Source organism: Struthio camelus, chromosome 19 (assembly GCF_040807025.1).
Source record: "Struthio camelus isolate bStrCam1 chromosome 19, bStrCam1.hap1, whole genome shotgun sequence".
Classification (NCBI taxonomy): domain Eukaryota; kingdom Metazoa; phylum Chordata; class Aves; order Struthioniformes; family Struthionidae; genus Struthio; species Struthio camelus.
In genome coordinates this window covers 549919-577882 of record NC_090960.1, presented here as the reverse complement: position 1 = coordinate 577882, position 27964 = coordinate 549919, and the positions used below count along the sequence as shown (strand labels likewise).

Genomic DNA, 27964 nt, shown 5'->3' with positions numbered 1-27964 from the left:
GCACTCCCAATTTGTCATGATGGGCTTTCAGGGAGAAGCAGAACTCCCTGAGGCTTACTAAAATGGGGACCTCCTCCTGAATTGCAAGTATCTCTCACAGAGTTGAAGCTAAAGACTCTACCGCTTGGTGCCCTGAACAACTAGCCTCTAGGGTCAGAGCTGTAAGTGCACGCGCATTCCTAATTTGCTATAAGCAACTGAGCACAGAAATTAACCACCAACTCCTTAAAAATTGTATACTTTTTTTTAATAAATGTTCTTCACTTCTGCCTTGCCATTACCTGTTTTCTTGAACAGATAGATGGACAATGTGACATACACTCTTGCATGCAAAGCCACTCTCATTTTTATTCCCTTACAGGACACTTTGGAGATGTGCAGCAGAGAAATCGAGTTCAAATGCATCTTGTTTGCACTCTGTTACTTCCATGCGGTGGTGGCTGAAAGGCGCAAATTTGGAGCACAGGGATGGAATAGATCTTATCCCTTCAATAATGGTGACCTGACCATATCAATTAACGTACTGTATAATTACCTGGAGGCTAACCCAAAGGTAAGGATACTTACAAAGCAACCGTACATCAGCATGGCCCCTCATCATGACAATCAACATTTTTTTAAAAAATTGATCAGTTTACTGCACATACTCCTCCTTTCAAGGAAACATAGCTTTGCCAGCAAAATTCTTCCCCACCATCTCCCCAGGGAGCTGACTGCAAGCTTTAGCGCGTGAAGAGATGCACAGAGTCCTTAGCACTATGTGGGCTGCATGGAAAGCATGAGGCTTAGGAGTGCCTGCTCTGGCTCAGGCCTGACTCATTCCTCAGGCTTTTCTATTTTGAACATGACCATCCACCTGAAAGACAAGAATGAAGGTGCAATGACTAGGACTGGCAGCTCTACTCATAGGGGACGGTGCTGCTTGCCCATGGCCTTATATACATCCTCGACAGTGACCTGAATAAAGATAGGATGAAAAGGGATTAGAAGCATGAATGGCTGCACCTATACAGGGACAAAATGAAAGCTGTGGGCAAACATAAGAGAAACCATAATAGACAAGGCCTCTGCCTTTTCCCTATCCCCCCGCCTCCCCACCCCCCCACTTGCTTCTGTCATCGTGCTTCAGCAAGTCCTGAATCGGACACATACTGGGCAGGAAAATCTGGGATTAATTGTTTTGCGACCCCCCCATAGTTTTACAGCAACACGTGAAACTGCCTGGCGCTTGCTGCATGGGGCTTTTCGGGCGCCACATAGTCTACAGAAACCTTACAGTGAGCGTCTCCTGATAGGTACCATGGGATGATCTCCGGTACCTCTTTGGTGAAATTATGTATGGTGGACATATCACAGATGACTGGGATCGCCGGTTATGTCGGACTTACCTGACTGAATACATCCGTGTAGAGATGCTGGAAGGTGAAACGTACTTAGCGCCAGGGTTTTTGATCCCTCCCAACTTGGATTACAAGGTAAGGAAGGTCTCTCTCATCTGAGGATGTGGTAATTAACATTATAATTCACTGTGGAAAAACCACTGCTCTGGATTAGTATATGCTAGTCAGAGTTCCCTCGTGCAAACCGAGAGGGAGTGTAGGAAAGAGGTTGTACCTTTTCAGTCCAGTGGCAACGTGCAGAATCACTGGAAAATAATTCCTGTGGCTGGGGTGGTAAGGAAAAAAAACTGAGGTAAGACATGAGTAAAAATACCTTTAATAAACACGATCAGCTAGCTATGAGGCACCATCACTAGAAAAGCTATGAAGTATTTTCAAGACTGAAGCAAAACTAGCTACCCGATGTAAGTACCTGCTAAATTACTGTTAATATCTGTCCTGTGCTTAGGGTTACCATGAATACATTGATGAGAACTTGCCACCAGAGAGCCCGTACCTGTATGGCCTTCACCCCAACGCAGAAATTGGCTTCCTGACTGTCACTTCAGACAAGCTTTTTCGGACAGTTTTAGAAATGCAGCCCAAAGAATCAGATACTGGAGGAGGCTCAGGCGTCTCCCGAGAGGAAAAGGCAAGTAATGCTTCTACTTCTTTAAAGTAAACAGTGAAACTTCAGCAGCTACGAGATGGCTAGCTGGGGAGGATAGACATGGGTCCATACACACCGGACAAGAGAATATGACCGAGAATTGATTTCTTTCTATGACCTAACTTGATTTCTTCTCCGCATAAGAAGTAGAGCTGTAATTCTAGCATGGTACATAATGTTACAAGTTGTCAACCTAGAGAAGGGGGAAGATTCGTTAGCTCACAGCTCAGGAGAACCACCAGATCATGTCTGCAGTCTCAGCTGTCAATGGGCAGGTGCTCAGCTGGACACTCCTGTCAATAAATTTTTATTTAAGTATATTTGCATTGATTTCTCTGTCACCAGGCTCTGCTTTCCATTTCAGTAACTTTCCCAAACTTTGTTTTTGGCACTATAATTAAACACTAGCAAATATTTCACTATTCTACAGATGCTGAAAATGCAGAAGTGCTACCTTATCCCAGAGGGCTATAGCAAGGGTGGAGAAAGTAATGGAGATGTTTGCCTGCTTCTTTCTTTCCCTTTCCCTGCCCTGTCCGTAAGGTCTCCCCTCTTCCTTGGTCCCACAACAATCTAGATACCAGGCAGGCAGGCAGCTACTCATGCAGATCATAAGACTATCAACTGCTCTCTTCCAGCATCTCGGGGAAACCCGTAAGAGTACAGAGAAAGTGGGACTGAAACGATGCCCAGTCGCTTTCACTGTGTTTACTTGATCTAGACACACAGTACAGTTACAAAAGCAGCAGTGTTCAACATGATTACTCTCAGAGGGGGTCGAGATGTGCCAGTGGCAAAATGTGGCTCACATGCTGCATCTTCAGCCAGATGGCGCAGGCTTAGTAATTTCCATTCATGATGACAACTTCTAAAAATACAGATTAAAAACAACAACAACAACAACCACCACCTTCCTCCTGACTCCTTGGATTTTTCACTTGAATTCCACATCCGCTTTGGCTTTAGTCCCTATCTTCCTGGCTATCAACAGAGCTACAGCTTTTTAAGATCCAAGAGCACTTAGTAAAAGAACAGAATATTAGTAGCAAAGGAGGAAGCACAGGAAAGAAAGGAGGCAGGAAAAAAACCATCTTACTAACTTAACCGTTAACTCACAATATTGTTCCTTAGATAACAGCAGTTTTATGGGGTGTTTTTTTCCAGGTGAAGTCAGTCCTCGATGAGATCATCGAGAAGCTACCAGAGCCATTTAATATAGCAGAGATCATGGCAAAAGCAGTGGACAAGACGCCATATGTTGTGGTTGCCTTCCAGGAATGTGAAAGAATGAACATATTAACCCATGAAATCAGGCGCTCTTTGAAAGAATTAAATTTGGGACTAAAGGTATGTGTTAAGTAGCTGGTTAGAAAGATCCTCTCCCTACCAAGGAATTTCTCATGATCGGAAAATGGCTCCTACTTTACTTTCAAACCTGTATTGTACTTGTGCTTGGTGACCATTGTTCACTCTTGCAACTTCCACCATTCTAGGTACAACCAGATAGCATGAGTCTTGTCCTTTATAGGGGGGTTGAGACCAATTACTTCCATCAGTTCTGCTTTCTTCAGATAAAACTATCCAGCCTTTTCTCTTTTTTAAAGGGAGAGCTAACAATTACATCGGATATGGAAGAGCTGGCGAATGCTCTCTTCTATGACAACGTACCTGAATCCTGGACACATTTTGCCTATCCATCTCTTCTTGGCTTAGGAGCCTGGTATGCAGACTTGCTGCTTCGGATTAGGGTGAGTAGTTTTTTTTGTTTTTGGTTTTTTTTGGAACGTTAAAGCCTAGGGAGCAAGTGGATGCCATAGAAGACCAGGAACCTGTACCATCAGCGGACAGAGTGGTTAACTGTTTTATTTTTCAACATTAACCTAAGCAGTATGAAGTACCTGAAATGGCCTGTTACCCCAAGAATGAAAGTTTGAAAAGAAGGGTTCATCATTAGAGTAAATTGCCATTTCAAAAGGACATTAGATCATAACTTTAAATGTCTCAAAAGAAAAGACATATAATAAAGCCATGTATTTAAAGCATAGCTTTGTTAAAAAAATAAATAGCAGTATTTATGGCAATCCAAATTAACAGTTGAAGTTCCATTGCTGCAGCGAGCCTGATACTCATCACAAACTACATCTATCCTAGTCTGCCCAAAGCTTGCGCATTAGGCACAGTGAAACAAGAGCTCTTTGTCACTTCATATTTCAAAGCCACATTCCATTGCCCAAAGATCAGGCTTTGCTCCAAAGCACTTTGCCATTTTATTTTGCAGGAACTCGAAGTCTGGACAACGGACTTTGTGCTACCTGCAACGGTGTGGCTAGCAGGATTCTTTAATCCTCAGTCTTTTCTCACTGCTATCATGCAGTCTATGGCTAGAAAAAATGAATGGCCACTGGACAAGATGTGTCTTTCAGTGGAAGTGACCAAGAAAAACCGTGAGGATATGACAGCTCCACCCAGAGAAGGCTCATATGTACATGGATTATTCATGGAAGGTAAAAGGCTGCATCTTTTATGAGATGTTTCAGGCACAGACAAAGTCTAGTTCAGCCTTAAAATTCTTGCAAATGGAGCAAACACTAATATCCACCAACTTACAAAATTGGGATTTATACAGAATTTGCAAAAGCTCCAAGCAATGAGACCCATTTTCACACTATTAGACTCCTAATTCATTACTTCTTGTCTTTAGCAAAGTGCTGATTTAAGCTTTTCTCTTCTTTCTGAATTGGTTTGTTTTCATGCAAAAACATGTCTGCTCTGGTATCTCCCTCTCCCCTGGTTTCTTCTTTGCTAAACTCTACATCAGCTACAACCTAAATGAACTGGGAATTCTGAATCTGACAACATACTGTACATTTCAACGGCACCGGACTTCCCCTGCAGCTCAGGGTCTATTTCCTCTGTGCAGATGTTTGGCTGTGCCTTCATTTAAACTGCTACTGTGCTCTGTGTAGCACAAAGACTACTTAACTGCCCAGATCCCACTACAGGCACCATTCAGATTCCCCATCAGGTAGAAGCTGCCTTTATTCCGTACTAGTGTCAGACACACGCCACCTGAGGGCAGCACCCATCCAGTTTACAAGCAGAGTTTTACAAACCAGAAACTGTTTTTTTCGAAATTCAGACTGCAAATATGAACCTGAGGACTAGGTTGTTGGAAGCTACATGGAACAGTGAACAGACATGCTTTTATTTGGTGTGTGAGTAAGATGAATTAGGAAACTTAAAACCCAAAATAATTGCTGCTAAAAAAATGAGGGGGAATGAGTTACGAGCCCCAGTAGGGTCCAATTAAAGTAAGTAAGAGCAGAGACAACATAGGATAGCTTACTGTAGTTCCCATTGTGGCCAAGTTCTACTTTCAGCTATGCAACTTCCATGCAAATCTGGGCTGGAGGAAAGAGCAGGAGCAGAATTTATTTAGACATCCCACACTTAGTAAGGCAAAATGCATTCATGAGTCACAGTGAGATGATAACATGTTAGCCCTAAAGAGTACTAAGATATGGCTACCCAGCTTTTACACTTCATCCCTCAACTGTACTGCTACGGAACAACTCCTTCCCACCATTTAGTAGTTACTGAAAACAGCCCCCTCCACGTGAAAGCCATTGGGTAGCTGGTACCCTGACAATTTCATAATATTGCAGGCGCTCGATGGGATATCCATTCTGGTGTTATCGCAGATGCTCGGTTGAAGGAGTTGACGCCTATGATGCCAGTCATCTTCATCAGAGCCATCCCTGTGGACCGCATGGACACCAAGAACATCTATGAATGTCCTGTCTATAAGACACGGATGCGAGGTCCCACTTATGTCTGGACCTTTAACCTGAAGACAAAAGAAAAGGCAGCTAAGTGGATTCTTGCTGCTGTTGCTCTACTCTTACAGATTTAGACTTTAATGACTATGGAAAACCAGATGCTTTTACTTGCCAAAAAAAATTAAGTTATGTTACTTAGACCAAGTTTGTTTGTCCCAGAACTATTTAAGCAAAGTATCAATAAAAACAGTGTTGGAACTGCTGATCAGTTGGGGAGTATTCCTACAGTACATGGAGTTTCTCATGACGGATACTGTTTTTCAATTGGTGGTTTATGATAAAGTGCTGGTTAAGAGCCAGACCGCTAAAGGAAGCCAAATGGAACATTTGCATGCAACCATCTGGATTCCTTTCCTTCTGATAGATCTGTAACTCTTCGCAGCTATTTGTTTGATCACTCAGTGCTAATTGTGAGCAGAAATTCATCAAGGCATGTGCACTAAGTATTCCTGCATGGGTACGTTTATCCATTCAGACCAGACAGAAGGAAGAACGGGACAGATTTGGTCCAGCTTACCCACAGGTCAACCTGCACAACCCAGAGAAGCCCTGGGTAACCGGCACCTCTATTTGCGAGAAATGGATGCAAGGTCAGTTTTATGAACCTTGTAGCCCTCACCTTTCTCCCTCAGAGAGGAAGCTTTTTCCTCATCAGTTTCCAGATGAAAGTCAGCTGTGAACAGATAAATCTCCTAAGTATGATTCTTTCCACTTCTAGGTTTAAAATCTACTGTACCCTTTCATTCACAGGGTGGGTTTGGGTTTCCTTTTTTTTTTTTTTTTTTTTTTTTTTTTTAAATCAGCAGTACCAACTACTAGGAAGATCAGAGCTGATCTGGTCACCATATGGAAGCCAATGCCTGTTCCTTTGGCATAAAATAATTCTCCAAAATCCTACCATATCACAAAACATCTGAACAATCAGTTCTAAAACAGGCAATTGCACAATATTGCCCTGACTGCTAGTGGTAGCTTCTGCTAATAATAAATAAATAAAAGAAACACAAGCAGAGGCAAGTAGGAGCCGCTTGTTTCTTTCTAAAGTAGTAACATTTAGAATGAATTGCCATCAGGCCCTATACTTACCTTTAGCCTTTTCAGATACTAGAAATCCCAGTTGTTGGCAATAAAAGATCAAAACATATTACATACCTTCCAACAGTAAAACTCACACGCAGCCAAAACTCGTGCTCTAACACATTTTTACTCAGCCTCCCAACCACCTTATTTGAACAGCCCAGGACGCACATTATAGTTTGGGCTTCCCACTTTCAGCTAGTAGCACATAAAAATCATAGTAGCACCGAGAGTCCCCTAATGCCCTCCCCAAAACTGGTGAGACACTCACATCACAACTCCGCATGAAGCAGCCAGATGTATGACCCCAGAAATGGAGGTCATACTCATGTAAACAAAACCAGTGTGTGAACAGTCAGCATCAAGAGCACACACCTTGGTGCTAACTGAGTGGATAATTTGCACAGCACAGACAAAATTTGAGAGCGAGTCCATGAAGCTCAGAGGGACTCCAGTTCCCGGGCAGCTGAACAGGCAGGCAAACCCAGGGAGCTATATAAAGCAGAAAAGCAAGAACAACTGCCCCTATTAACCAATATTTACAAGGTAAAGCAAAGTACTTTTCTAAATACGTTATCAAGTGATGAGGTATATCCTTCTTACATAGCAAATGCTGTTAAGATTTCCTTGTTGTGTCCATCATGCTCACTTCCCATCACGTATCAGGTAAAAGATGGCAAAACATTTTGAACGCTTTCACAATATTTTCCATCAGCTGGTCAAGATAAAATATACACTGACCCTTTCTACAACATTCTGAAAAGGACATTTCAGAAGTGGAACTTTTATTTCTGTGCATGGGAAATACCCTTATGTTGGTTCTCTTTCATTGTCCTTTCCAGAAATTTTAGTAGACTAAAACCAACACAGATCTCAAGCAATGATTCTAGTTAAAGTGACAGGTTCCCCAGCAGAAAAAAGAAGAGAGATACTTGTTTTCTCCACATCTTTTCCCATCATTTATTTTTTCCACATCACAGAAAAGGGCACTGCACTAATAAAATGCAGTCATCTCTATATAAATTCTTCCCAAAATGACAAAACACTCACCCAAATCAGCATCATTTCTTCTTTCAAAAGAAATTCTTAATCAGAGGTGTTACCAGCTTCACCCACAGCTTCACATAACGATTTGGCTGCTCAAATGTTGATGATGAGACTACACCTGAGCAGAGGTAAAGCTGCTCCTGCTCCTATACAGGGAAAGAAATATCATCCCAGTAAATCCTAAGATCTAAATTCACCTTTTTTCAAATATAATGGCCTTTAAGAAGAAGCAATTCTCAGATAAAACTGGTCATGGGTCCTGCCAGAAGGATGTATCATTTCTCCCACAATTCTGAACATAAAGAGTTTCATTCCATGCAGTGCAACTCATAAAGCAAATAAACCACCTAGGCACTGGTTAGTACGGGATCCATCCTTCAAACCTGCCTACTGCTGTATTCCACCTTTGGATAACTATCACTGCCCTAAGTGAATCCCAAGAATCCAGCAATTTAAACTCTGCAAAGTACAAAGGTGGAAGATTTTGCTTTTTTTCTGCTCTACAGCTATTACAGAGCTAAACTTCAGTTTCAGAAAAATCCTAAATCCCTAGCTGTAATTGCCAGCAAAGGAAACCTTATCTTAATCTCAAGAGACTGGTTTACGCAGCTCTTTCTAGACACAGCTCAAGCGCTCTGTTTTCAAATGAATATGCAGTCATGATTTCAACTAAATTACCAGAAACACTTAGGCTTCTTCAGTATGTACACAATTACTGCTGAAGTAGGAAATGAACCATCATAATGATAATACATGTTCGCATAGCACGTGAAAGCAGCTGTTTGATCAAAGGTAGAAGTGGTTTTCTTAGCAAATCTAGTCAGATTTCTAGCAACACAGGCAAATAAGGAGCAGACCATCTACTGTAAGTCTGTTCTTAAACTTTTCTTCCTCAGCTAAGCTGTCAAAAATAACAGAACATGCTCTGCACTTTTAAAATTCAGGGTGGAACAGGGAAGCAAGCCCTGGAAAGGAACACCAAAAAGATGAACCAAGCCCAGAAGGAAGATATTTGTGTGCCAAAGCGGTCTAATTTCAGAAATCCAAAATGTTTCAAAAGCTACGATCAATACTGCAGTGAAGATTATGCACCATAGTCATCTGATACAGTGACGGTCTCGCTTCCAGACAGGTATCTGGAGTGAAGTTCAGTGATTTTATCAGAATATTCAGTTCATTCAGTTACGTAACCAAAGATATCCAGACCACTGAAAACTTTTCCCAAACCTTATAAGACATTTTTAAAATGGAACTGGACGTCTGGTAGGCAAAGTGATTCCATGGCAATTACAAGTTAAGTATTAAGAAGTGGCTGTTGCACATTTTCTGAAAAACTAAAAGTTCAGTTATTAAGGTCAAAAGCTTAAAAGATCAAAAAGAAATGACAAATAAAAGCTCAGAACATACTCCTGTATGTCATTATTCCTTGTAAACTGAGCCTTGAAAAACTAAATATTTAATTTGTTCACATAGCTGAAAATGACATTTGAGCTAGACTGCTGAATGGAGTTCTAATTTGCATTGAGAAGGAAACACTTTAGAGGCTTTATCACCTTGGCGTAAAATTAAGTCTTCTAAACAAAGATCACAGAATAGTAAACAAACGCAATCTCAAAGTCAGCTTCCAGCAAATGGCAATAGTTTAAAGTCCTTTCATTTAGATCACTGCAGTACTGTTTGACACAATTCCTTGGTCATATTTTCAATGATTCTCCGCTTCCATTACAAACAAGTAGAGGCAAGCTATGAACTGAAATATTCAAGCAACTCTTCCAGTAATAGAATTGTTTTTGATAAGATATGGTCTGACTCATTCAGTGGAAGAGCCCTGATGCAATAGGGCAATTCCCATTGATCTTGAAGACAACTGAGCCTTCTTATGCCAGGACTCAGTTTAACACAATACATTTTTCAGATTCATAATCACAGACATAAGCAGCAAACCAATTTGCTTTGTATCAGAGAACTACATCAGAAATTACTTGGGACAACGTCAATTCCAGGAAAAGATTCAGAGTTAAGACAGCTGGAGAATCAGTCAGGATTTAGAGAAGCAGCAAAAGTGATGAACAGTCCAAATAACAAATAAATGATAAAAACTGATAAACTGGAATGCTGTAACATTAAACCACTGAAAAATACGTGCTGTCAAGATTAGCAGCTACAGCATATAACTTCATGAGGAATCTGACCAGCCCAGAAATCCTCTTACTGTAGAAGTAATATACACTAATATATCCTGCCCCTTGCTCACTGCCATAGCCTACGGGCAAGTCACCAAAAGCTGACGGATTGGCATTTATGTTCCTACAAAGGAGTTCCCAAATGCATGAGATACAAAGTGATCCAAAAGTCTAAGATCAGCAATTCAAAGAGTCTGATCTCATTACCACAGAGCTTGGTGCAACCTTGGCAAGGCCCAGATACTGGGGATAAGGCTAAGAATGTGCTATGTGACCGGTAAACCAGAGGATAGTCAGCAGATCCTTTCTGAATGCTGTGTCTCTTTCAGCATCCAACGCCTGAGTACTCCCAATACTTAAGTTCACTGGGGACACATGTTCTTTCCCGTTACGGCCTCCATTTCCCAGAAACAGGCACTTGCAGAAGGCAGCTCATCAATAGTCACTTAACTGACAGCTCCTTGAGACTTCCTATGCTCAAGAAGGTTTTGAATTATTGTAGCTGTAGGTTTTTATTGCAGCTGCATCATCACCATTCCTTATGTGACCAAGAAGCACAACATCCATGTTATCCACCCCCATATCAGCCACTTACCTGATGGAGTTGCTGCTGCAAAGCTTTATTTTCTGTCACTATCGCAACCTGAGCTTCCAGGTCACGATGAACGGATCGATATCCAAAATTAGGAGAGCCAATCAGAGTTAGGCAGGGAAGATTGCTTCCTGCCAGGTATAGCCAGAGGCCTGCAGGAAAAATGGGAGAAGAAAGGAAGTGTGGCAGACAAAGGAAATGACTGGGGTAGCCTCAAACAATTGCTTTTAGTTAGAAGAAATGAATTAAACATGTTAGATTTACAGTAACTATAAACGATCATGACACAAAGCAAGCCGTCAACAACACACTTTCTTGTGGACAATTCAGAATGTCTTGTAAAGCTTAGTATGAACCTTGGGGTACACTTGCACAGCTTTCATTGTCCAAACTTCTGTGCTCTTAACAGGATGGCTGCAGCATGCTCAGGACCACCCTAGGAGACACATTCTTAAGCACGTACACTGCACAGAGGTCCCCAAAAATAATTCAGAATGAGCCATCATCATCATCATCAAGTTAGAGGTCATTTTGCACCAGGACATCTCAGAAACACTGAAATAAGACAAACAGTTTTGAGGCACTCTGCTTGGTGTAGGTTTTCCTTGATTTGCTGCAACGGAGCACCACACAGATCAGTGAGTACTGAACCAGTCAGTTCCAGAACTGGAAGCAATGTAGTTGCACAGTGACTAACCCCTTTCCCAAGACCGCACAAAACAGTGACATGAGGAGGCATCTCCCTGCTCTGACAGGTGAATTAACATGAACTACATGCTAGTAAGAGAAGTACAAATTATTACACCCACTCGCTTCCTTCCAAGCCTCCAGAAGATGAATTCAGACTGTTGCTATTTATTAACATAGCCCAACGTAGGGTGCAAGACTCCCAACTCCAGGCACTCCTGCAACTTGCAAGTGCCAGAACTGCCACCTGTGACACAACCCAGGACTGTTTTTCAAGCCCAAGATGGAAACATCCTACTGTTCACAAGCGCATCACTCTAACGTGGTAGGAAAGAACAGCTAGGGATGCCACAGGAGAGCCAAAGCTATAGCTGGGGAGAACCTGTATGGCCATTCTCTGCACCTTCACTGCTCCAGGAATTGTTTGCTCTCTACTTAACAAGGCACAAGCGCTCAGAACAGTGCTGGGCAGGTCCCTAACAGATGGCTTATCCCTACAGCAAGTCACACAAAGACTACAACAAAGAAACTGCAACACAAAAACCACCTAGTCCCTAAAATAGAAGCAGGTTTCCTAACTCAACCCCAAAGCAGTTCCAAGAATGCCTTGAGTAAGAAGCTGCCGATTCACCGCTTGTTCCTGTAACCTCCTCCCCACCCCCACATCACCACAGAGTCAGCAGCTTCTGGGCCACTTTCAGTTACACCTTCTGGCTCACAACTGGCACTGCCCATAAATTAGCCAGATGAAAGACTGTTCCATAGGCTTACCCCCACCCACAGAAGGGCAGGAATGCCAACACAAGGATCTCCGAGAGCCACAAAAAAGCATCTGAACGTTGCAGAGATTTCAGCAGTTCCAGCAAACGTGACCGACTACAACAGCCTGCCTGGTGGCCAAATCCAACAGCAACTGTGCTCTCAAAGGCTGGCCGGAGCTCTGCCAGGGCAGCAACAAAGGGGAATGTGCTTCCTCACTCTTTCTATGCGACCAAGAGGCAACCCTAAAGTTTTTACTATGCCTTTAGCTTTACGGCCACCTGGAAGAATTTGCTCAAACAGTGACTCACCTTTCCAGAAAGGGGAAGTGCAGTTTCCCAGTCACTATTCAATAGCAATAACGTAGGTTTATCTTAGAGCAAACAGCCACCTGCCTGGCATTTTGTCACCTGATACTTGCATGGAAGGGTCCCTAATCCTAAAGGATATGCCTCTGTCACCCACTACCACCACACCCAGAAACACAGCAGCAGACAGGCAGATCTGCACTTCTGCAGGTGTGCTTCATGATATTAAGCCTAGGAAAGTCTCTCTCATCGCAAAGGTCCACACTCGCCCTACGGCTGTGCGGCACTGTGAATTGGACTGCTACAATTGCACTGAGCAAGGCTAAGGATAGTTACAGCCCTGGTAGAAAGACGCACTGCTGGAAGTTGTGCATGAGAGTCTAAAAATGTTTCTAAAGAGGAGCTGAAAAGGGTTACAGCACACCAGTCACAGCACCATAGCATTTAGTACTAGCCAGCTAGATCGCATAGGAGACTAAAGGGTGTCTCTTGTCTTAGCCTGAGAAGGAACTACTAACGTACACTATTTGCTGCTAAGGATCTCACATCCTCTTCCAGGAGCCAGGCTCCACGTACAATTACCTTTCATCCACCTCCAAGGTTTCCTCCTTTTCCCCTTCTGTCCTATCCTCTGTATCACACACACTGCATGACCTCTGTAAAAGGAAGTTGGGTGAATCAAACATCTGCCAAAGGGCAGAACATGCCAGAGAAGGGAGCTACAAGTTGATCCCTCTGGCATTCCAAAGAGGAAATGGAAACAGAACAGTGAATATCTAATATGTTGTCCATCCCACCAAGCACTGGAACTGCTGAACTCCTGGAGAGTCTTGTGTTCCTCTAAGAGAGACCACCACATAGTAGACAGAGCCCAAAGCCTTTCCATCAGAAGGTACAGCCTGCCCAAAAGGGACTGATTACCAGGTGAGCTTTGGTACCTTGGAAAAGAAGCCAAGGCTTTCCTAGCTCAGTCCATGCCAAACCACAAATTCCCACTCAGAGTCAGCAGTGCCCAGCAAGAGGAGGAACCTGCAAACCACAGAACAACTGAGCATGTACTTCCTGGAACACAAATCACACACCACTTCCCAGCCAGGCAGGCTCCTCCCTAAAGGTACCTCTGCACTAAGATAAGGATTTTACTGCGCTAGTTACCGACATCACTGCAGGAGAGGTACAGCACTGGTTAGAAAGGTTTGCAGTTCCAGCATACAGGCAAACTAATTACACTTATTTTCTTTAGTCAAGGAAAGGCCTGGTCAGCAGCTTTCTCTCCCTATCACCTCTGACCCTTCTTCTGAACAATCCTGCAGGAAGCAGGGCAAATAGAGGCATTCCCACAATCATTAACAGCTAATATCCTTAAACAAACAAAAATTAGAAGAACTACAGGCCATGGCTTCTGGAACAAGCCTGTGCTGGTTTGGGGGTTGCACCCTTCCACTGTTTGAATCAGATACATGCTGCAAACCATGAAAATGCCCCTTAGCACATTGCAAAGCCAGTTGTAGAAATACACGTTAATTAGTGCCAGATGGGGTATGGCATACAGTGATAGAGTTGTCAAGTTGTCCTAGGGGACCAGTGAACCATCACAGGAAGTGACACAGTGGACAGCTCTGCTTTCAGCAGGCCAGAGTAACAGAAGATGCCGTGGAACATGGCAAAGAAGTCTCTGCTCAGCCCACGCTGAGGTGCTCCACTGTCACGGTGAGGACTAAGAATCTAAATATTTATAAAGATGTGAACTCAACGTCACATGCAACAGACTTAAAAGAGTAAATAATTAAGTTGACTTGCTAAACTATTTCCATTATTAAAGCCAATGATCAAGCAATCAATTATTTACTATTAGGTATAAAAGTAGGAAGAGTCAAGGACTGAGTTTTCTGGAGAGAAAATGGAGAGACATAACGAGCAATGACCAGTCAGGGAAAAAGATTCATGCTTAGGTCAAGGCAGCGTTGGGTTTGGTTTGCGGAAGTCATACACGTTCTGTTAAGCAAGAAAGAGTTTGGGGTCTTCTAGAGAAGACAGTTTCCCCTTCTGCTGTCTCCATCCCTCAGAAGGCACATGAGTGCATTTGTTCACTATGCTGAACCTTCCTGAATACTGTAAACAGAAGCTAGCACAAATCCCTTAACACCTGGATCATCCTCACAAAGACCTGCTGCCAGGAGAACCAGGTGTCTGGAACCACTGAGGAGTCAGTACTAGTTACCTCCGCTGGGTTCTTGTTTCTGCTGTAGATCCTGCACTAGGGTCTCTCTCATTTTCTTAGAGAGTCACCACTTCTTGTTGAGTAAACTAGCAAGAGTAATATAGGAAACTGAGAAACTGAATCACAACTGCTATTGCTGTCATAAATTCAGCCTGATGCCTCCTTCTCTTTCACATCAAGAGGCATTTCCTTTTCCCAGCATTCAGGAGAGGAATAAAGCAATTTGATTAAAACACCTTGCGTACTACAGAACAAGATGAGGGCATCTCAAGGCAGAAGGGAGCTCAGCCTTTGCTCAGACGCTTTCCGAACTAATATATTTCGGAACTGTTAGTTGACAGTGTCTTACTGCCACCATAGGGACTATCCTCATATAATCCCTGGGATTATATTTGAATCAGGAATCCAGAGGTAAGAGATCACTTCACATGGTTGTCCCTTGAGTGATACAAGTCTTCCAAACTCATGCAAAGCAATTCAAGTGCTTTGAATCTTGGATGAATATTCTCTGAAGGTTAAATCCAGACTCGGCACCCAGCCTCCCCCTCACTAGTTCCACAATCCAAATACGTGTAATCCTCAAACACTTTTCGAACAAGTCCTCTTGGGAAACGGCCATCTTACCTTTAGCATGGAAAGTCCATCCAGTCCTGGAGTACTCCTGCAGCTGAACCCTCTCCTGCTGGTGAAGGCAGCAGACCTCACTGTAAAATTGATGTTCAATGTAAACATAGGCAGCAGGGATGGCACCTGCCACCCCTTTGGCACCAAAAAAACCATTCACCTCTGGTGAGGCCAGAAGAATTCGATACTCAGCCCTAGTGCCCAGAATGAGGTCCATATAAGCTTGCGTCAGGTTGAAGTAGCCAGTGGTAAGATATATCCTGGCACCCCGCTCAGCCTCCGTCAGCAGTGTCTCTGTGACCATCTCATCTATTTGAATCCCAAAGGGTTTCATTTGGATTAAGGGATAAATCCAGGTGTCAGGTTCTGGTTTCAGATCCCCAGATGCTTGAGAGTCTTGCTGGGATAACATGGGGTTGCCTTCCTGGCTGCTGTGGAAAGTCTTTGCATGCAGGAGTTCCTGACGTGTCCTGGCAGAGTTGATCACTTCCATGACTCTCTGATTTGCTATCTCACAGTAAGCCATCTTGTCTCCTGCAGAAGAATCACAAGAGATTGCTTTCAAGACCTACAGGTATAGAGCTATGCATCACCTATCACGGAGCAGGAAAAACTACCGACAGGACATCAATATCAGAATAAAAAGGAGCTAACACAAAGATCACACCACTTTCTTTCCTAAGTCTCAAAAATTGATGTTTCAAAAGTTAGTAAAGCTATATAACAGAGGAACATCCAACTTAGAGAGGGGTAAGAAACTTGACTAGCAGCGGCTTCAAAAGTCCTCTGGTCCACTGGAAAAGACCAGGGTCAAGGTGAAACGGCAACCCTTGAAAACTCCACATTTCAGGAATGAACTGGAATGTACAAAATAAACTATTGCCCTCAGTGCAAGCTTACATCACACAACAGTGCACAAAAAACTATTATGATGCAATCAACCGGACAGATAGATCCCCTTTTCTGCCCACTTTAACGCCTCTTCTCAGTCTTCCTAATTCAATGTACATCTGAATTCCCAGAACAGACTCAACTACAAAATAATTACTACCAGAAATAGCAGTATATTCATGAAATTTTCAGAATATGTACACACAGAATATCTAACATTATAGCCAATAGATAAGAACCTTGCAAGGTATGTAAGTTCTCAGTTAAGGTTGTAAGTAGCAGAAATAAGAAGCAGCAATGAGACGGTTATGGAGGAACTTCTACACTTCACATTTTCCACCAGATTAGCTGGTGACAGTCAGTGTGCTAGGAAGACTGACAGATTCCGTCTCAAAACTCTAGTAATCTTGTTTTTAATACTGGATGGCACATAAATAGGACGCACCACAGTTATCAACAGTCAAGCACCCAGCAGTTTAAAAACGGAGAGAGTTCACGTCATCCTTAAGAACGCCCCTGCTGTCATTCCCCCATTCTGGATTGTATCATCCGACCAGATAAGGAGATTCCCTCCCACCTTGGTAGGGATGCACCATCCCCTCCATCATCTGGACTGTATCATCTTGCTGTAATTGCAGAGACACATCTCCGATCGCATCCACTAGCTCTGTGAAGAAGTCTGCAATCTCAGGAGAGTCCTGCAGGAGAACATAGCGGTCCTGACGATTGGTGAAGTACAAATCACTCAGGTTTGCACTAGGAGAGAAAAAGAAGAGTTGAGTTCCAGAACAGAGCATAGGCACTTTATGCCCAGCCTATTTTATAGCTATCACTCCACACACAAGACCGAAGCACAAGTTGGCCATTTCCTTTTGAATCTTGACACCAGAACACTCACCAGAACCACTGATAGGATCGCTACGGTAAGACCAGATGCAAACAATGAAGATCAGACAACATCAGTAGCGTGCATATCTTGCATCAAAACCTCAGCTAAACGAATCACAGAAAAGCCTAAAGAGGCAAGACTTACCCACTCAGGATCACATTATCATCAAACAGATAGACCTTGATGTGCTGCAGCCCAATGGTCTCATTAAAACGCTCTGGAATCAGAAGCCTGAGTAGTCCACGCAGGTTTGGAGTGTGGAAGAGGGATACACGGACTTGCTTGGGGAATCGCTGTAGCAGTGGAATTAGCATTGTTCGAGAATTCTTCCTGCCTGGGAAGACAGAGTGGGGTTTCATACACGAGATCACACTAGACACAGGATATGCCACAACATGGCAAAATAGCTCCTCAGCTAGAAGCTGGTTTCAGAAGCAGCTCCTGTCTCATTAAACCCTCCCTCCTCCCCCCCCCCTTTTTTTTTTTTAAATCACATTCATTTGCACTTATGTCACTATTAAAATCTACATCCAGAACCCCAAGTCCATTGAAGAATGGGCCTTGGAAACGAGTCCTGGACAGGACTGACACCATTCAAGCTTCTTAACACAGCACTAGTAACATACGCTACAAAGAGTCACCACAAAAGTTTCAGGTTAAGTATACTGCTATTTCCACCAATTCCCACCTTCCCTTAAAAAATTAAATCATAAAAGCGCATGATGGATAAGGGCAAATGCACTAGCAAGGAACTAAGCAAGCAAGAAAGCACAAGTGAAACAGCAGAGTTGGGCCCAGCAATCTTCTGGCTCCAACCACCTATTTTCTGAAGAAATACTGCTCAGCTTGAAGATTTGGGGTAGGGGGGAATATGTAATCACTGGTATGAAAAGGGCCAGGCTTTGAAAGGAATATGATTTAAACCTGCAGGTCCAATCAGCCAAGATAGCCTCTCCCTGAAAAAAAAAAAACCAATATATCCAACCTGACTGTAAAAATAAGCCTTTGAAGTAAGCAAAACTTCTCATAATATCTACCACGAGATCCCCTGGTGAAGTCAAGAAGAATGGAAACTCTGAGGTTAGAAGATCCTTTTGCTTGCAGTGATTTCTCCAGTGTTTCTTCTAAGCAATCCACCTGCAGAGATTGTACTAGTCATTAAAGAAAAAGCAAATGAAGCCTTATAAGGAAAGCGTTCAGAAACAGGAGGCCAGTGGCCATGAAAGCTTCCATACCCCAGCATAAGTTTTTCCTAATCAGGCAAAATGGTGCTAGTTTAGACTTTGCATCTTTCAGACTGGCACCCTATTCTATCAGCCTAAATATATAAAAGGGCATTAATTTTATATATGCACATAGCATTCTTCAAGCCTCCGAACAGCAATTCATTTTAGCAGGAAAAAAATCCCAGCATCATCCCAAAAATCACACATTTGCATTACCAAACAAAAAGCTTGGTAGGAGTTCACAAATGATGCAGAGGTAGTTTTATCCCTTAACTCTACGGCTATTTGCAAGAAGCAAATTTAAATCTTGTGTGCAAGCCCAGACAAAGCCAGGCACAAAACACTGTGCAGAACTCTGTCCACCTTTACCCTGCTGTGGAATTTGCGTTCTAACATAAGAATTTGGCCAAGGTCAGACTTCTCCTTAAAGGTCTTGGAGAATGCTTTTGTTTCTAGAGGGAAAGATAGGAAATAAAATAGGTAAACAAGATGAAGCAAAACTGACCTCTGTCTTAAATGCAAAGAGCTAGTACTGCATCTGCATACAGCATTTGCAGGACAAACAACATCACTACATACTACAACTTTAATCACGTTCAAGAAAAATTCCAGGATAAAAGAAAACCATCAATGTTCCCACAGTTCTGCAAAAACTCTTTGAACACTACGCCAGTAACTTCTAACAGTCTGAAAGATCCAGGCTCATTATCCTGTGAAAATGTTCAGTAGTTCCATAGTTTTGTAGTAGGCTTATAGGAAAAATTTCATATGCCTCCCTTTCAAATTCCTCCCCCTACTTCACACCAAGCCCCAAGTACAAGTGCACAAATGCAGCCAGGAACCATGAAAAAAAAAAAATTCTCAAGGAGAGAAGAAAGTCAAGCCAAGTGAATCCATATATGAAAGTTTTAAAGACATTATAAGCTCACAAATTGTACCTCACATTCACCTCTTGTACCTGCAGGTACAGAATGTTTTTTTGCCAAGGTAGGTATTTTCTGCATTCCCTTTTTTCCCTTCCCAATCCCCTTCCACACTCACCAGCTCCTGTTCGAGGAGCCCTGTTCCCAGGTATAGTGAGGCCATCACCACTCGCTGTTTGGCTGTTTTTATCTGCACCTGGAAGCAGCAGAAAATAAGTTCAGGTTCAGCCTTAGTCTCTGCAACCACTAGGAACTAATGAATCAAGCCAGAGAAAACCTGCAGGTCCCCCTGAAGAGAATCACTTTAGCCAAATCAGAACAGTCTCCCTCGCCTTGAGCATTATTCAGTTCATAAGAGCACAAGACAAGAGACTTATGCTTCTGCGCACCCAGGACCCATAGAGTCCCGTTCAGAGGGAAAAGCAAGGGAGGTGCCGGTTACAGACTCTGCCAGTCCAGCAATAGCAGGGCTGCTTTACCCCTTCAGCCCCTAGACACCCACGTAGGAGGTGCCAGGAAAAGCACAAGGAAATGACAACACTCCCAATACTCCGATAGCAAAGATATAATAAACATAGGTATTTACAGAGCAACATCAGCACCATTGTTACATCCAGAATCAACGAAGAAATCAAAGCTTTCTGGAAAACGGAGGAAAGAGTTCCCTACAGCTAGGACAAAGATACTGATCTTGGGTTTAACGGTACTAGCTATAACTCTGGAATTGTATCGGAATCATACTGGCAATCCCAATGCTCTATTTTTCATTCTGTAATTGCTTTAATCCTTTGAACTAATCCTGTGAACTAATCAGAATCTAGCTGGATCTAAATTCAAAGTTGGCCCTGCTCCGAGTGGGGGATTAGACCAAATGACCTCCAAAGGTCCTTCCCAACCTAAAATCATTTTGCGATTCCACTATCCTAAGGTGTTGCTTCTGAATAAGAAGTTAACACCTTCCTCGAGATCTACTGCTGCTTAACAAGCAATGCATTAGCTGGCAATGAAGTGGAATCCCAACCTTCTCCTGTCGAAGTTAAGGCTTTGTACCTAACCATTTGTCTCCTCTGTTGTTCCACCTGCAGGTGAAAGGAGACCTTTGTTAAAAGAGTTCTCCTCTCCTCCTTTCACCTTTGCTCAGCACACACACCACAGAGAGCGGTAGCTAGCACTAACTCCTGCTGCCTTCATGGCCCACCCAATCTCGTTCTCCATCAGCTTCTAAGATCATGTTTCTAAAGTACTTGAACTTACTTTAAATACATATTATGCAAAGACTCAAGCAACTGAGCTAAACAAAACTTCTCACCTCAGTCCTGCTACATACCTAAGAGATGCAGTATTACAGGATTCATACTGTAATTACCTAGAAGACCTTTTGGAAGGGCTGAGGGAGCTGTGCTTGTTTAGTTTGTCACAGAAGAGGCTGAGGAGTGATCTAATAGCAGCACACAACTACCTAAAGAGTAGTTACAGAGATGACAGAGCTGAACTCTTCTTGGTTGTTACAGCTGAGCAGCGACCACAAATTGTGCTTCGAGAAATTCAGGTTGGACATCAGAAAGAATTTTTAAACTAGACAGGTGGAGTAGCACTGGAATAGGTTGCCCAGAGAGGTGGAATCTCCATTCTTAGAGGTTTTCAAGACTCAGCTAGGCAAAGCCTGGCTGACTTGATCTGTTGTTGACAACAATCCTGCTTGAAGCAGAAGGCTGGACTAGTGACCTCCAGGTGTCCATTCCTACCAACTTGTCTATGATTCTTCACAGCCACTGCAATCACCAACCCCCAGAAAGCATTCATGCTTGAAACACACAACTCACCTTCAAGAGGTCATAGAATTCAGCCGGAGATGAAAGAACCTTGACGTGAGAGCTGGAGATCCCAAATTCTGGAACCAGATTCCTGATCCACTGGAACCTGTGTGCTCCTTCTGGACAAAGGGAACAAGGAGGGGCTGTGATCACAGGAACAGGAGGGGTGAGCAATGGGGCTAGAAGCAGCCATGATGATCTGTGAAAAGAAAGATTGAGGAATGCTATGTGATGGAGCCTTAGCTTCCCACAAACTCCGAGTATGTAAAAAAAACAGCTCCGACCAGGGCTGATGCATTGTAAGGATCTGCAATGGCAAGAATGCCCTTCCCCTTCAATAATCCCTGCAGAATCTCCAAAGCCAAACCTAGACATAGAAAACCACAAGCAAAAGGCGGGAGAACTGATCTTACATCATTAGCTGCTTCCCCTATAGGTGAGGAGGGAGAGGGAGCGACAGACAATTCTTTCATCAGAACAGGAAAGCAGGAGAGGAAACAAGCTAGAAGCTGAAGAAACAGAGGATGTTAACTCTTCCAAACATCCGCAGATCAGGTGTTTGATGGTGCTGCTGTTGTATCAGCTACTCCCGTGACCAATAACTTCCTAATTCTGTAGGTATCACACATGCATCAGCTTTGCCATGGCCAGCAGCCACTTTCATTTCTAATTTAACCTTCAGCTGGGCTAAAGATAGTTGTTTGTATTTCAAGTAAAGATATTTTAAAAAAAAACACTACTCTAAAAGGGCCTTCGTGAAATAACAACAACAAAAACTCAACCTCTGAAACGTATCCAGAAAAAAATCTAAACAAAAGAAGTGCCTGAATGCAAGTCCTAGCAAAAGCAATTAAGTAATTACACCAGAACCACACATGAAAGGATAAAGTATGTTTCAACAGGTATAAGAGCCAAGAATCACGACTGAGAAATATCAGATAGCACTCTACAACTACGCCACTCTCACATTTCTGCACAAGTACTAAAAGAAGAAGGTCAAGATTTCTCTCACAAACTACAAAGTAACTGTAAGTAACAGCAGGAAGCTCATTCTTTAAAAGGAAATTTCAGAACCGATTTAACTGCTTTGAAGTCATTTGGGGAAGAAAGCAACTTACTGCTAAGAGTCATGCTTAGGGGGATGACAAGAAGTAAATGGTATCCTTTCTTCTCTGGAGGCTTAGCATGCATGCAAAATTATCAAGTCATACAATAACCATTGGTAGCAGTTTGTCCGCATGACAAAACCACATTTCAGCACAATTAGCAGCAGCAAGTCCCATGAGATCCAGGAATCAAAGAGCAAGTGACTGAGCTACATCCCCAAACCTGAGGAAAAAAACCATTCCAGTCTGCAAATCCTACTCACAGGAGTCAGGCTTCTATCAAGACAGAATCAAGGTAGCTGGTCTCATCCCCGAGGAATGCCAGATCCCTCAGGGCCAGAAGGCAACCATCTTGTGATCCATCCTGATGTATTCTGCCATCACCACATACCAGGAAGAAACTTGATTATGACCTTTACCAGAATTTGTTACGAGGAACTTTTAGGTTTTACCACAATCCAAAGCCCAAATGACCACAGATTCCAGGAAGATGATTTCACTCATTTGCTTCATGATAAAACACTGGATCTTCACAAGGTTTCCGAATACCCTTACGCAGAAGCCAGACAGTCTGCAGTTGCATTTCCCAGAAAATCCACTAGTTTGTCACAGCCTATTCATCGCAACAAAAAACTGAGTCAGTTTGGGCAAGAATTCCTAGGATGGGTTTTTTTTTAAACAGATCATGTGGATTAGGCTCTAACTGGACAACCATAAGCTATGTAGCTTACCAATATAGGCTGTTAAAAACAAGGGAAATATTCCACAAAAGATGTTTAAATAACTAACTAAATAAATAAAAGTACTTTCCTAAGCATTTTTTCAAAACGGACACCTAAAAAATATTTTTTTAACCTCATCCCAGTGCATCTTGTCAGAACCCAAGGAGGAACTTCACACATCTTTGCTGAATTTCTATCTCAAGACACTAGCCACATATTGGGAGCAGAGACCCACCATTACATGGTTATTATCATTTAAGTGAGCACAGCAAAGAGCAAGGAAGACAAAGCTACATGAATTCAGAGTATCATTCCAAAATACCTTCTTTAAAAAATATATATATATACACACATACATATATATATACATATATATGGCTTGCAGAGCAATTACAAAGCTAGGAATATAACAAAGCCAGACTACAAATGATGTTATCTGGAATTGTTCTCACTGAGATAAACGATAGCAAGTTTCATGCATTATATGATAACAATTAAACAGCAAAAGAGGATAAACATTTTCCTTATTATTCCATTGGTCAAACCTAGACAATTATACTTCTGGAAGTCAATACAGTGGCCTAGAATCCATTTTCCAAAAACATTCTTAAGATTCCAAGAAGCCATTTTCTGGCAAGGAGTATGAAAGCAGTAGGTTAAACTACACCCTCACTCTATACAACCGAACGTTAGGTTTATGGATCAACACACGCTCTTCAGGAAGCCCTTTCCCAGTGCTGCCGAAGGAGCAAAATTGACCTGCGTTACCAGCACTGTTTGGTTAGAGTCTTGATATTAATTCTGTGCGTGTATTATTACGCACTAATTACACTTTCTGGATTTTTCACTGCCTCCAAGATTTAGAGTGTATCTATGCTCTTTCATCTTTTAATCCAATACTGAAATTCTAAGACTTATTTAGCATGGAAAGCCTAGTGATTTTATAATTCTCAACTATACCAATATTTTGCACTAGCCAACGGTAACGATGACACAGTAATAGTCTTCTGAAGTAGCAACTTCTACCCATCGGTGATGGAAAAGAGCTCAAGTGACTACCTAGGTATAACGCAACCCTTTCAACTGTACACATGCAATAATCAGAAACCAAGTAACTTTATGAAGAAATTATCAAAATTCCATACTTCAGCAAACCAGCTTTCAGAGAACCAGAAAGTGGTGGTATAGGGGAAACCCTTCCCACATATTCCACATCATCAAGTTAACCTGAAAGAGAAAACAGAACTAAGAGGAACTACCTCAAATCTTTTCTGCATAAAAATCTGAGCCTAAATATAAACGAGGGATTTTTGTGTGTGCGCGTGTTCTATTTTTAAGAATTGTGGTTTTGGTACGCATACTCATGAGACACTTCGATTCACTGTAAAACCTCATCTGCAGCAAGAGGTGAAGTGAAACTGCAGGATCCAGCCCTGTCCTTTCACCCACGCATCGGTCACCACGTAGGGGGATCTACAAAGTGCTTGTCTTTGAAATCAGTTTATTCTTTCCAGGGCTCAGTCTAGTAATGGTAGATGAATCTAATCTATGGTAAAGAACACCGATGAAACCGACGGAGAGGTCTGAAAACAACTTCCTGGACTTACAGGAACACGTGGAAGAACACTGGCTAACAAAAAGCTCTAGGACAACAGCTAGCAAGACCACTGCACATCTGCTAAGGGCAGGAAATAGGATAATAAAGACATGCCGGGATACTAGATATGTCACCCTTACAAAACTAATATAAGCATCTACATGAATTGATCTTAGATACTGCACTATCCAAAACAAAACACAGAATCCTTCCGATGCTCTCTTATTAAGTACAATAAAAACACCAGTGATGACCAAAGACTGGAGCAAGAGATCTTTTTCTATTTCAGACTTCTCTGAAGCATTTTGTTTAATCACTTCTGATCCCAAGATATGGTTCCACAGATACATGTGAACATCTCCATTTTTTAGTAGCTTGTTTTTTGCATGGATTGTATTCCTGATTGCAGAGCCCCAGAAAAGCAGCTGCATCAGCCAAACTAAAGGAGCAGGGCAGTAGCAAAAATAAGGAGAGGGGAGAAGTTGCTATAGGAAAAGTGGTTGTGGAAAGACTGACTAGAGGAACCACAGTCTGAGGTTGCGGTTGTACATTCCCTTTAACTTAGCATAAAACCAGTCTGGTACCAAAAAGGGCAAATCTACCTCCCCCGATCTAACTGCTCCCTCCCTTCCCTCACATCCCTGGGGATTACTCCCCCTACCCCCCCCCCCAGAGGAAGAGGGTGGGAGGAAAGGGCGAGTTGGGATAGTTTTGGGACAGGTCAGTTTCCGGAGGAGATGTTGGGAACAAGCTACGGGGAGAAGAAGGAAGGCCCGCTCCTTCCTGGAGCGGCCCGCTCGGATTCATCGAAAAGGACGGTGAAGCGCAGCCGGGGCAAGGAGCGGGGTAGCTCACGTACGCCAGCGTGAGCGACCCCGACCAGCGCGGCCCTCTCCCCTCTGTGACCCGCGTCAGAGCTAGCCGGGGCAGCCTCGGCGGGAGAGCCGACCCGGCCGGGTGCCGGAGGGGCAGCCGCGGGACGTCGCCCGCCGGCCCGGCCCCTGCACCCGGGCCCGTCCTGCCACAGGGGGCAACTCAGCTGGGACGCGCCCCTCGCAAGCAGCTGATGCAACCGCGTCCGAGCAAGGCACGGGAACAAAGGAAGCCAAAAGCAAGGAGGGAGGCGCACACGCTCTTGCCCTCGGGGCAGAGCGGGCGGCTAAGACAGAGCTGCGGCCTGAACCAGGTTTCAGGGAGGCAGCGGCGATGCCATCGGCGCCCGCTCAGAAGCGGGCTGAGGGGGCAGCCCTCCGGCAAGGGGGCCGTTTACCGCGGCCCCAACGCGCTTCCACAGGGCTTCCCCGGGCACGGGCGAGAAAAGCGAGGCGAGGCAGCGCCGCCCCCGCGCCCCCCGCCCCGGGCCCGGCCTTACCTGCGCGAGCGGCGGTCGCGGCCGCGGGACAGGCGGTCCGAGAGGCGGCCGAGCAGCGCGGCCAGGCCCAGCCGCCCCCGCGGCAGCAGGGCCGCCAGCCGCCGCCACAGCGCCGCGCCCCCCGGGGCCGCCGCCATCAGCGCCGCGCGCCTTCCGCTTCCGGCCGCTGCCATGGCGACGCGCCCGGCGGCCGCTTCCGCTTCCGCCCCCGCCCCGACGCCGCCGAGGGGGGCGCCCGGCCCGGTGCGGCGCCCCGCGGCCCTGGTCGGGGTCCCGCCGAGCCGGCGGAGCGGCGGCGCCCGGACCCCTCCGAGCGCGCTCGCAGCGGGGCGCGGCCCCCGGGGGCCTCATCGCCGCCCTCGCCCCGGCGGCCCCGGCCCCGCCGCTCCTTCCCCGGGCAGAGCCGGCCGCCCGCCTCGACGGGACGGGGCGGGGCGGGGCGGGGCGGGGCGGGGCAGCCCCCTCCCGCGCCGGGAGCCCCCCCCCCCCCCCCGCCGCCGCTGCCCGGTGCCCGGTGGCGGCTGCCCTCGCCCGGGCGGCCGCGGCCCCCCCGCCGCTGCCTCGGGCAGGGCTCCAGAGCTCGTTTGCATTTCAGACCAGCTGGTTCACCGCAGCCTCACTTCCCAGAACTGCTCCGCTTGTGTTTATTCCTGACTGGCAGCGGCAGCGGCAGCTCCTCCAGGGCAAATTAAGCGATTTAAAATAAAATCCACTGACAAAGTCTGTTTTGTTTTCGAGGTCAGAATTGACAATTGCCAAAGGAGAATGCGAAGCCCGCATCTGAGCCTGGGCAGGGGGGGAACCAGGTGGGGAAGTGACGGCTCCAGCCCTCCCCAGGGCTTCGCCTGCCCGGCTCTGCCAGCCACCGCGCGATTCCCTCCGAGGCCGCTGGCAGCCCTGGCTGGCGTCTCCGACTGCCAGACTCGAGGCAGAGCGGAGAGATGAGGAAATCCCTCGGGGACACAGCCCCCGTCGTGCCAGCGCAGGGAGGCATCCAGCCAGCGGGAACGAGGGGCCTGGGCTTCTCCGCTTCCCAGCGGCTCCCCGCAGGCCCACGGCGGCTCCGCAGACAGACGCCTCGCGCTCTTCCCTTCTGCCAAAGCACCAACCGCACGGAGCATCCCAGGGGCCCTTGGAGCCAGCGCCGTCCCCAGCAGCCGGCCACAAGGCCCTGTCGGAGCTGCCACCACCCAGCCACCCTTCACCCCCTTCCCAGGGCAAAGCCACGGGGAGCAGGGCTGCACACCCAGGCGCTGAGCCGCCCGGTGACCCGACCTGTTCCTCAAAGCCCCCAGGCATGCTGGCAGGCAAGGATGCACCCCTTATTGTTCCCACACGTTTAAATCGAGGGTGTTTTTCTTCCCTGCAGGTCTTCTGGGAAGTGCAATCGAGGGCAGCAGCAGCAGCCTGGAATGTTTGTACTTGAAATAAACTCTGGAGCCGCGCGGACACCCGATCCGGCCCTCCCCGCGGCTGGGCGGGCGGGCGGGCGGCATCCCCCCCGGGAGCGGCATCCCCCCCCCGGGGGCAGCATCCCTCCCCCGGAGCGGCATCCCCCCCCTGGGGGCAGCATCCCCCCCCCGGAGCGGCATCCCCCCCCGGGGCCCGCGCCACCGCCGGGCGCTGCAGGGCACCCCGAGGGCCCGGGGGGGGGGGTCACAGCGGCGCCGGGCTCGTCGTCCGCTCTGTGCGGCGGCGGCGGGCGGGCTGCAGCCGGCTCTCGGAGCGACCCTCGCCCCTCTGCAGCCCCCCCGAGCGCCCTGCGGGCGGCAGCCGCCCCCGGCCCGGAGCAGCCCGCGGGGGTCCGCGCCGTCGCGGGGCCGCAGCGCTTTGGCGCTTCCCTCGCTCGCCCGCAGCGCCGGGGCCGGGGTCGGCTGGGCAGGGCAGGGGCTCGGCGGGGCCGCGGCCCCCGGGCTGGCCGGGGACTCACCTCTTCTTAGAAGGAAAGAGCATGAATGAGGAGCGGGAGGGGGCGGCCGCGCTGCCCGGAATGGGCCGGCGGTGCCTGGCGGCGCGCCGAGCCGGGCCGAGCCGGGCG

The 27964-nt window shown here is 45.7% G+C and overlaps 2 protein-coding genes across 17 annotated transcripts in view; one reads left to right on the top strand and one right to left on the bottom strand.

Moving 5' to 3' along the window:
* DNAH17 (dynein axonemal heavy chain 17) overlaps positions 1-8006 on the top strand; it is a 43120-nt gene extending 35114 nt beyond the window's left edge. For 3 of the 5 annotated variants that reach the window (XM_068913161.1, XM_068913162.1, XM_068913163.1), the window contains 7 exons: positions 362-553; positions 1296-1475; positions 1849-2031; positions 3214-3396; positions 3654-3797; positions 4328-4553; positions 5715-8005. In XM_068913161.1, the coding sequence (XP_068769262.1) occupies positions 362-553; positions 1296-1475; positions 1849-2031; positions 3214-3396; positions 3654-3797; positions 4328-4553; positions 5715-5962 (1356 nt within the window). In that variant the 3' untranslated portion in view covers positions 5963-8005. Of the gene's footprint in view, positions 1-361; positions 554-1295; positions 1476-1848; positions 2032-3213; positions 3397-3653; positions 3798-4327; positions 4554-5714 lie in introns of all 5 variants that reach the window. The other 2 variants (XM_068913160.1, XM_068913164.1) reach the window with 2 other exon arrangements.
* On the bottom strand, positions 226-27964 carry PGS1 (phosphatidylglycerophosphate synthase 1). 12 transcript variants are annotated; one of them, XM_068913175.1, is made up of 14 exons: positions 27857-27964; positions 21139-21328; positions 19434-19511; positions 18204-18303; positions 17311-17500; positions 16855-17033; positions 15387-15920; positions 10791-10939; positions 8016-8158; positions 5691-5896; positions 5396-5455; positions 1615-1665; positions 1389-1526; positions 226-957 (listed from the first exon to the last, which is right to left on the bottom strand). In XM_068913175.1, exons 1-9 carry the CDS (start codon positions 27877-27879, stop codon positions 8039-8041), a joined length of 1563 nt encoding a protein of 520 aa, XP_068769276.1. In that variant the 5' UTR covers positions 27880-27964; the 3' UTR covers positions 226-957; positions 1389-1526; positions 1615-1665; positions 5396-5455; positions 5691-5896; positions 8016-8038. The 12 variants fall into 12 exon arrangements, with proteins under 12 accessions (XP_068769276.1, XP_068769278.1, XP_068769275.1 ...); XM_068913177.1 differs by having other exon boundaries at positions 226-856; XM_068913174.1 differs by having other exon boundaries at positions 1389-1495.

Bases quoted from the DNA above. Each gene is read 5' to 3' on its own strand.
- PGS1 (XM_068913166.1), bottom strand. From the start codon at position 26,063: ATGGCGGCGGCCCCGGGGGGCGCGGCGCTGTGGCGGCGGCTGGCGGCC. The intron at 21,329-25,926 runs GTAAGGCCGGGC...TTCTTTTCACAG, and splicing joins CGCGACCGCCGCTCGCGCAG to ATCATCATGGCTGCTTCTAG. The intron at 19,512-21,138 runs GTGAGTTGTGTG...TGCTGCTTCCAG, and splicing joins AATTCTATGACCTCTTGAAG to GTGCAGATAAAAACAGCCAA.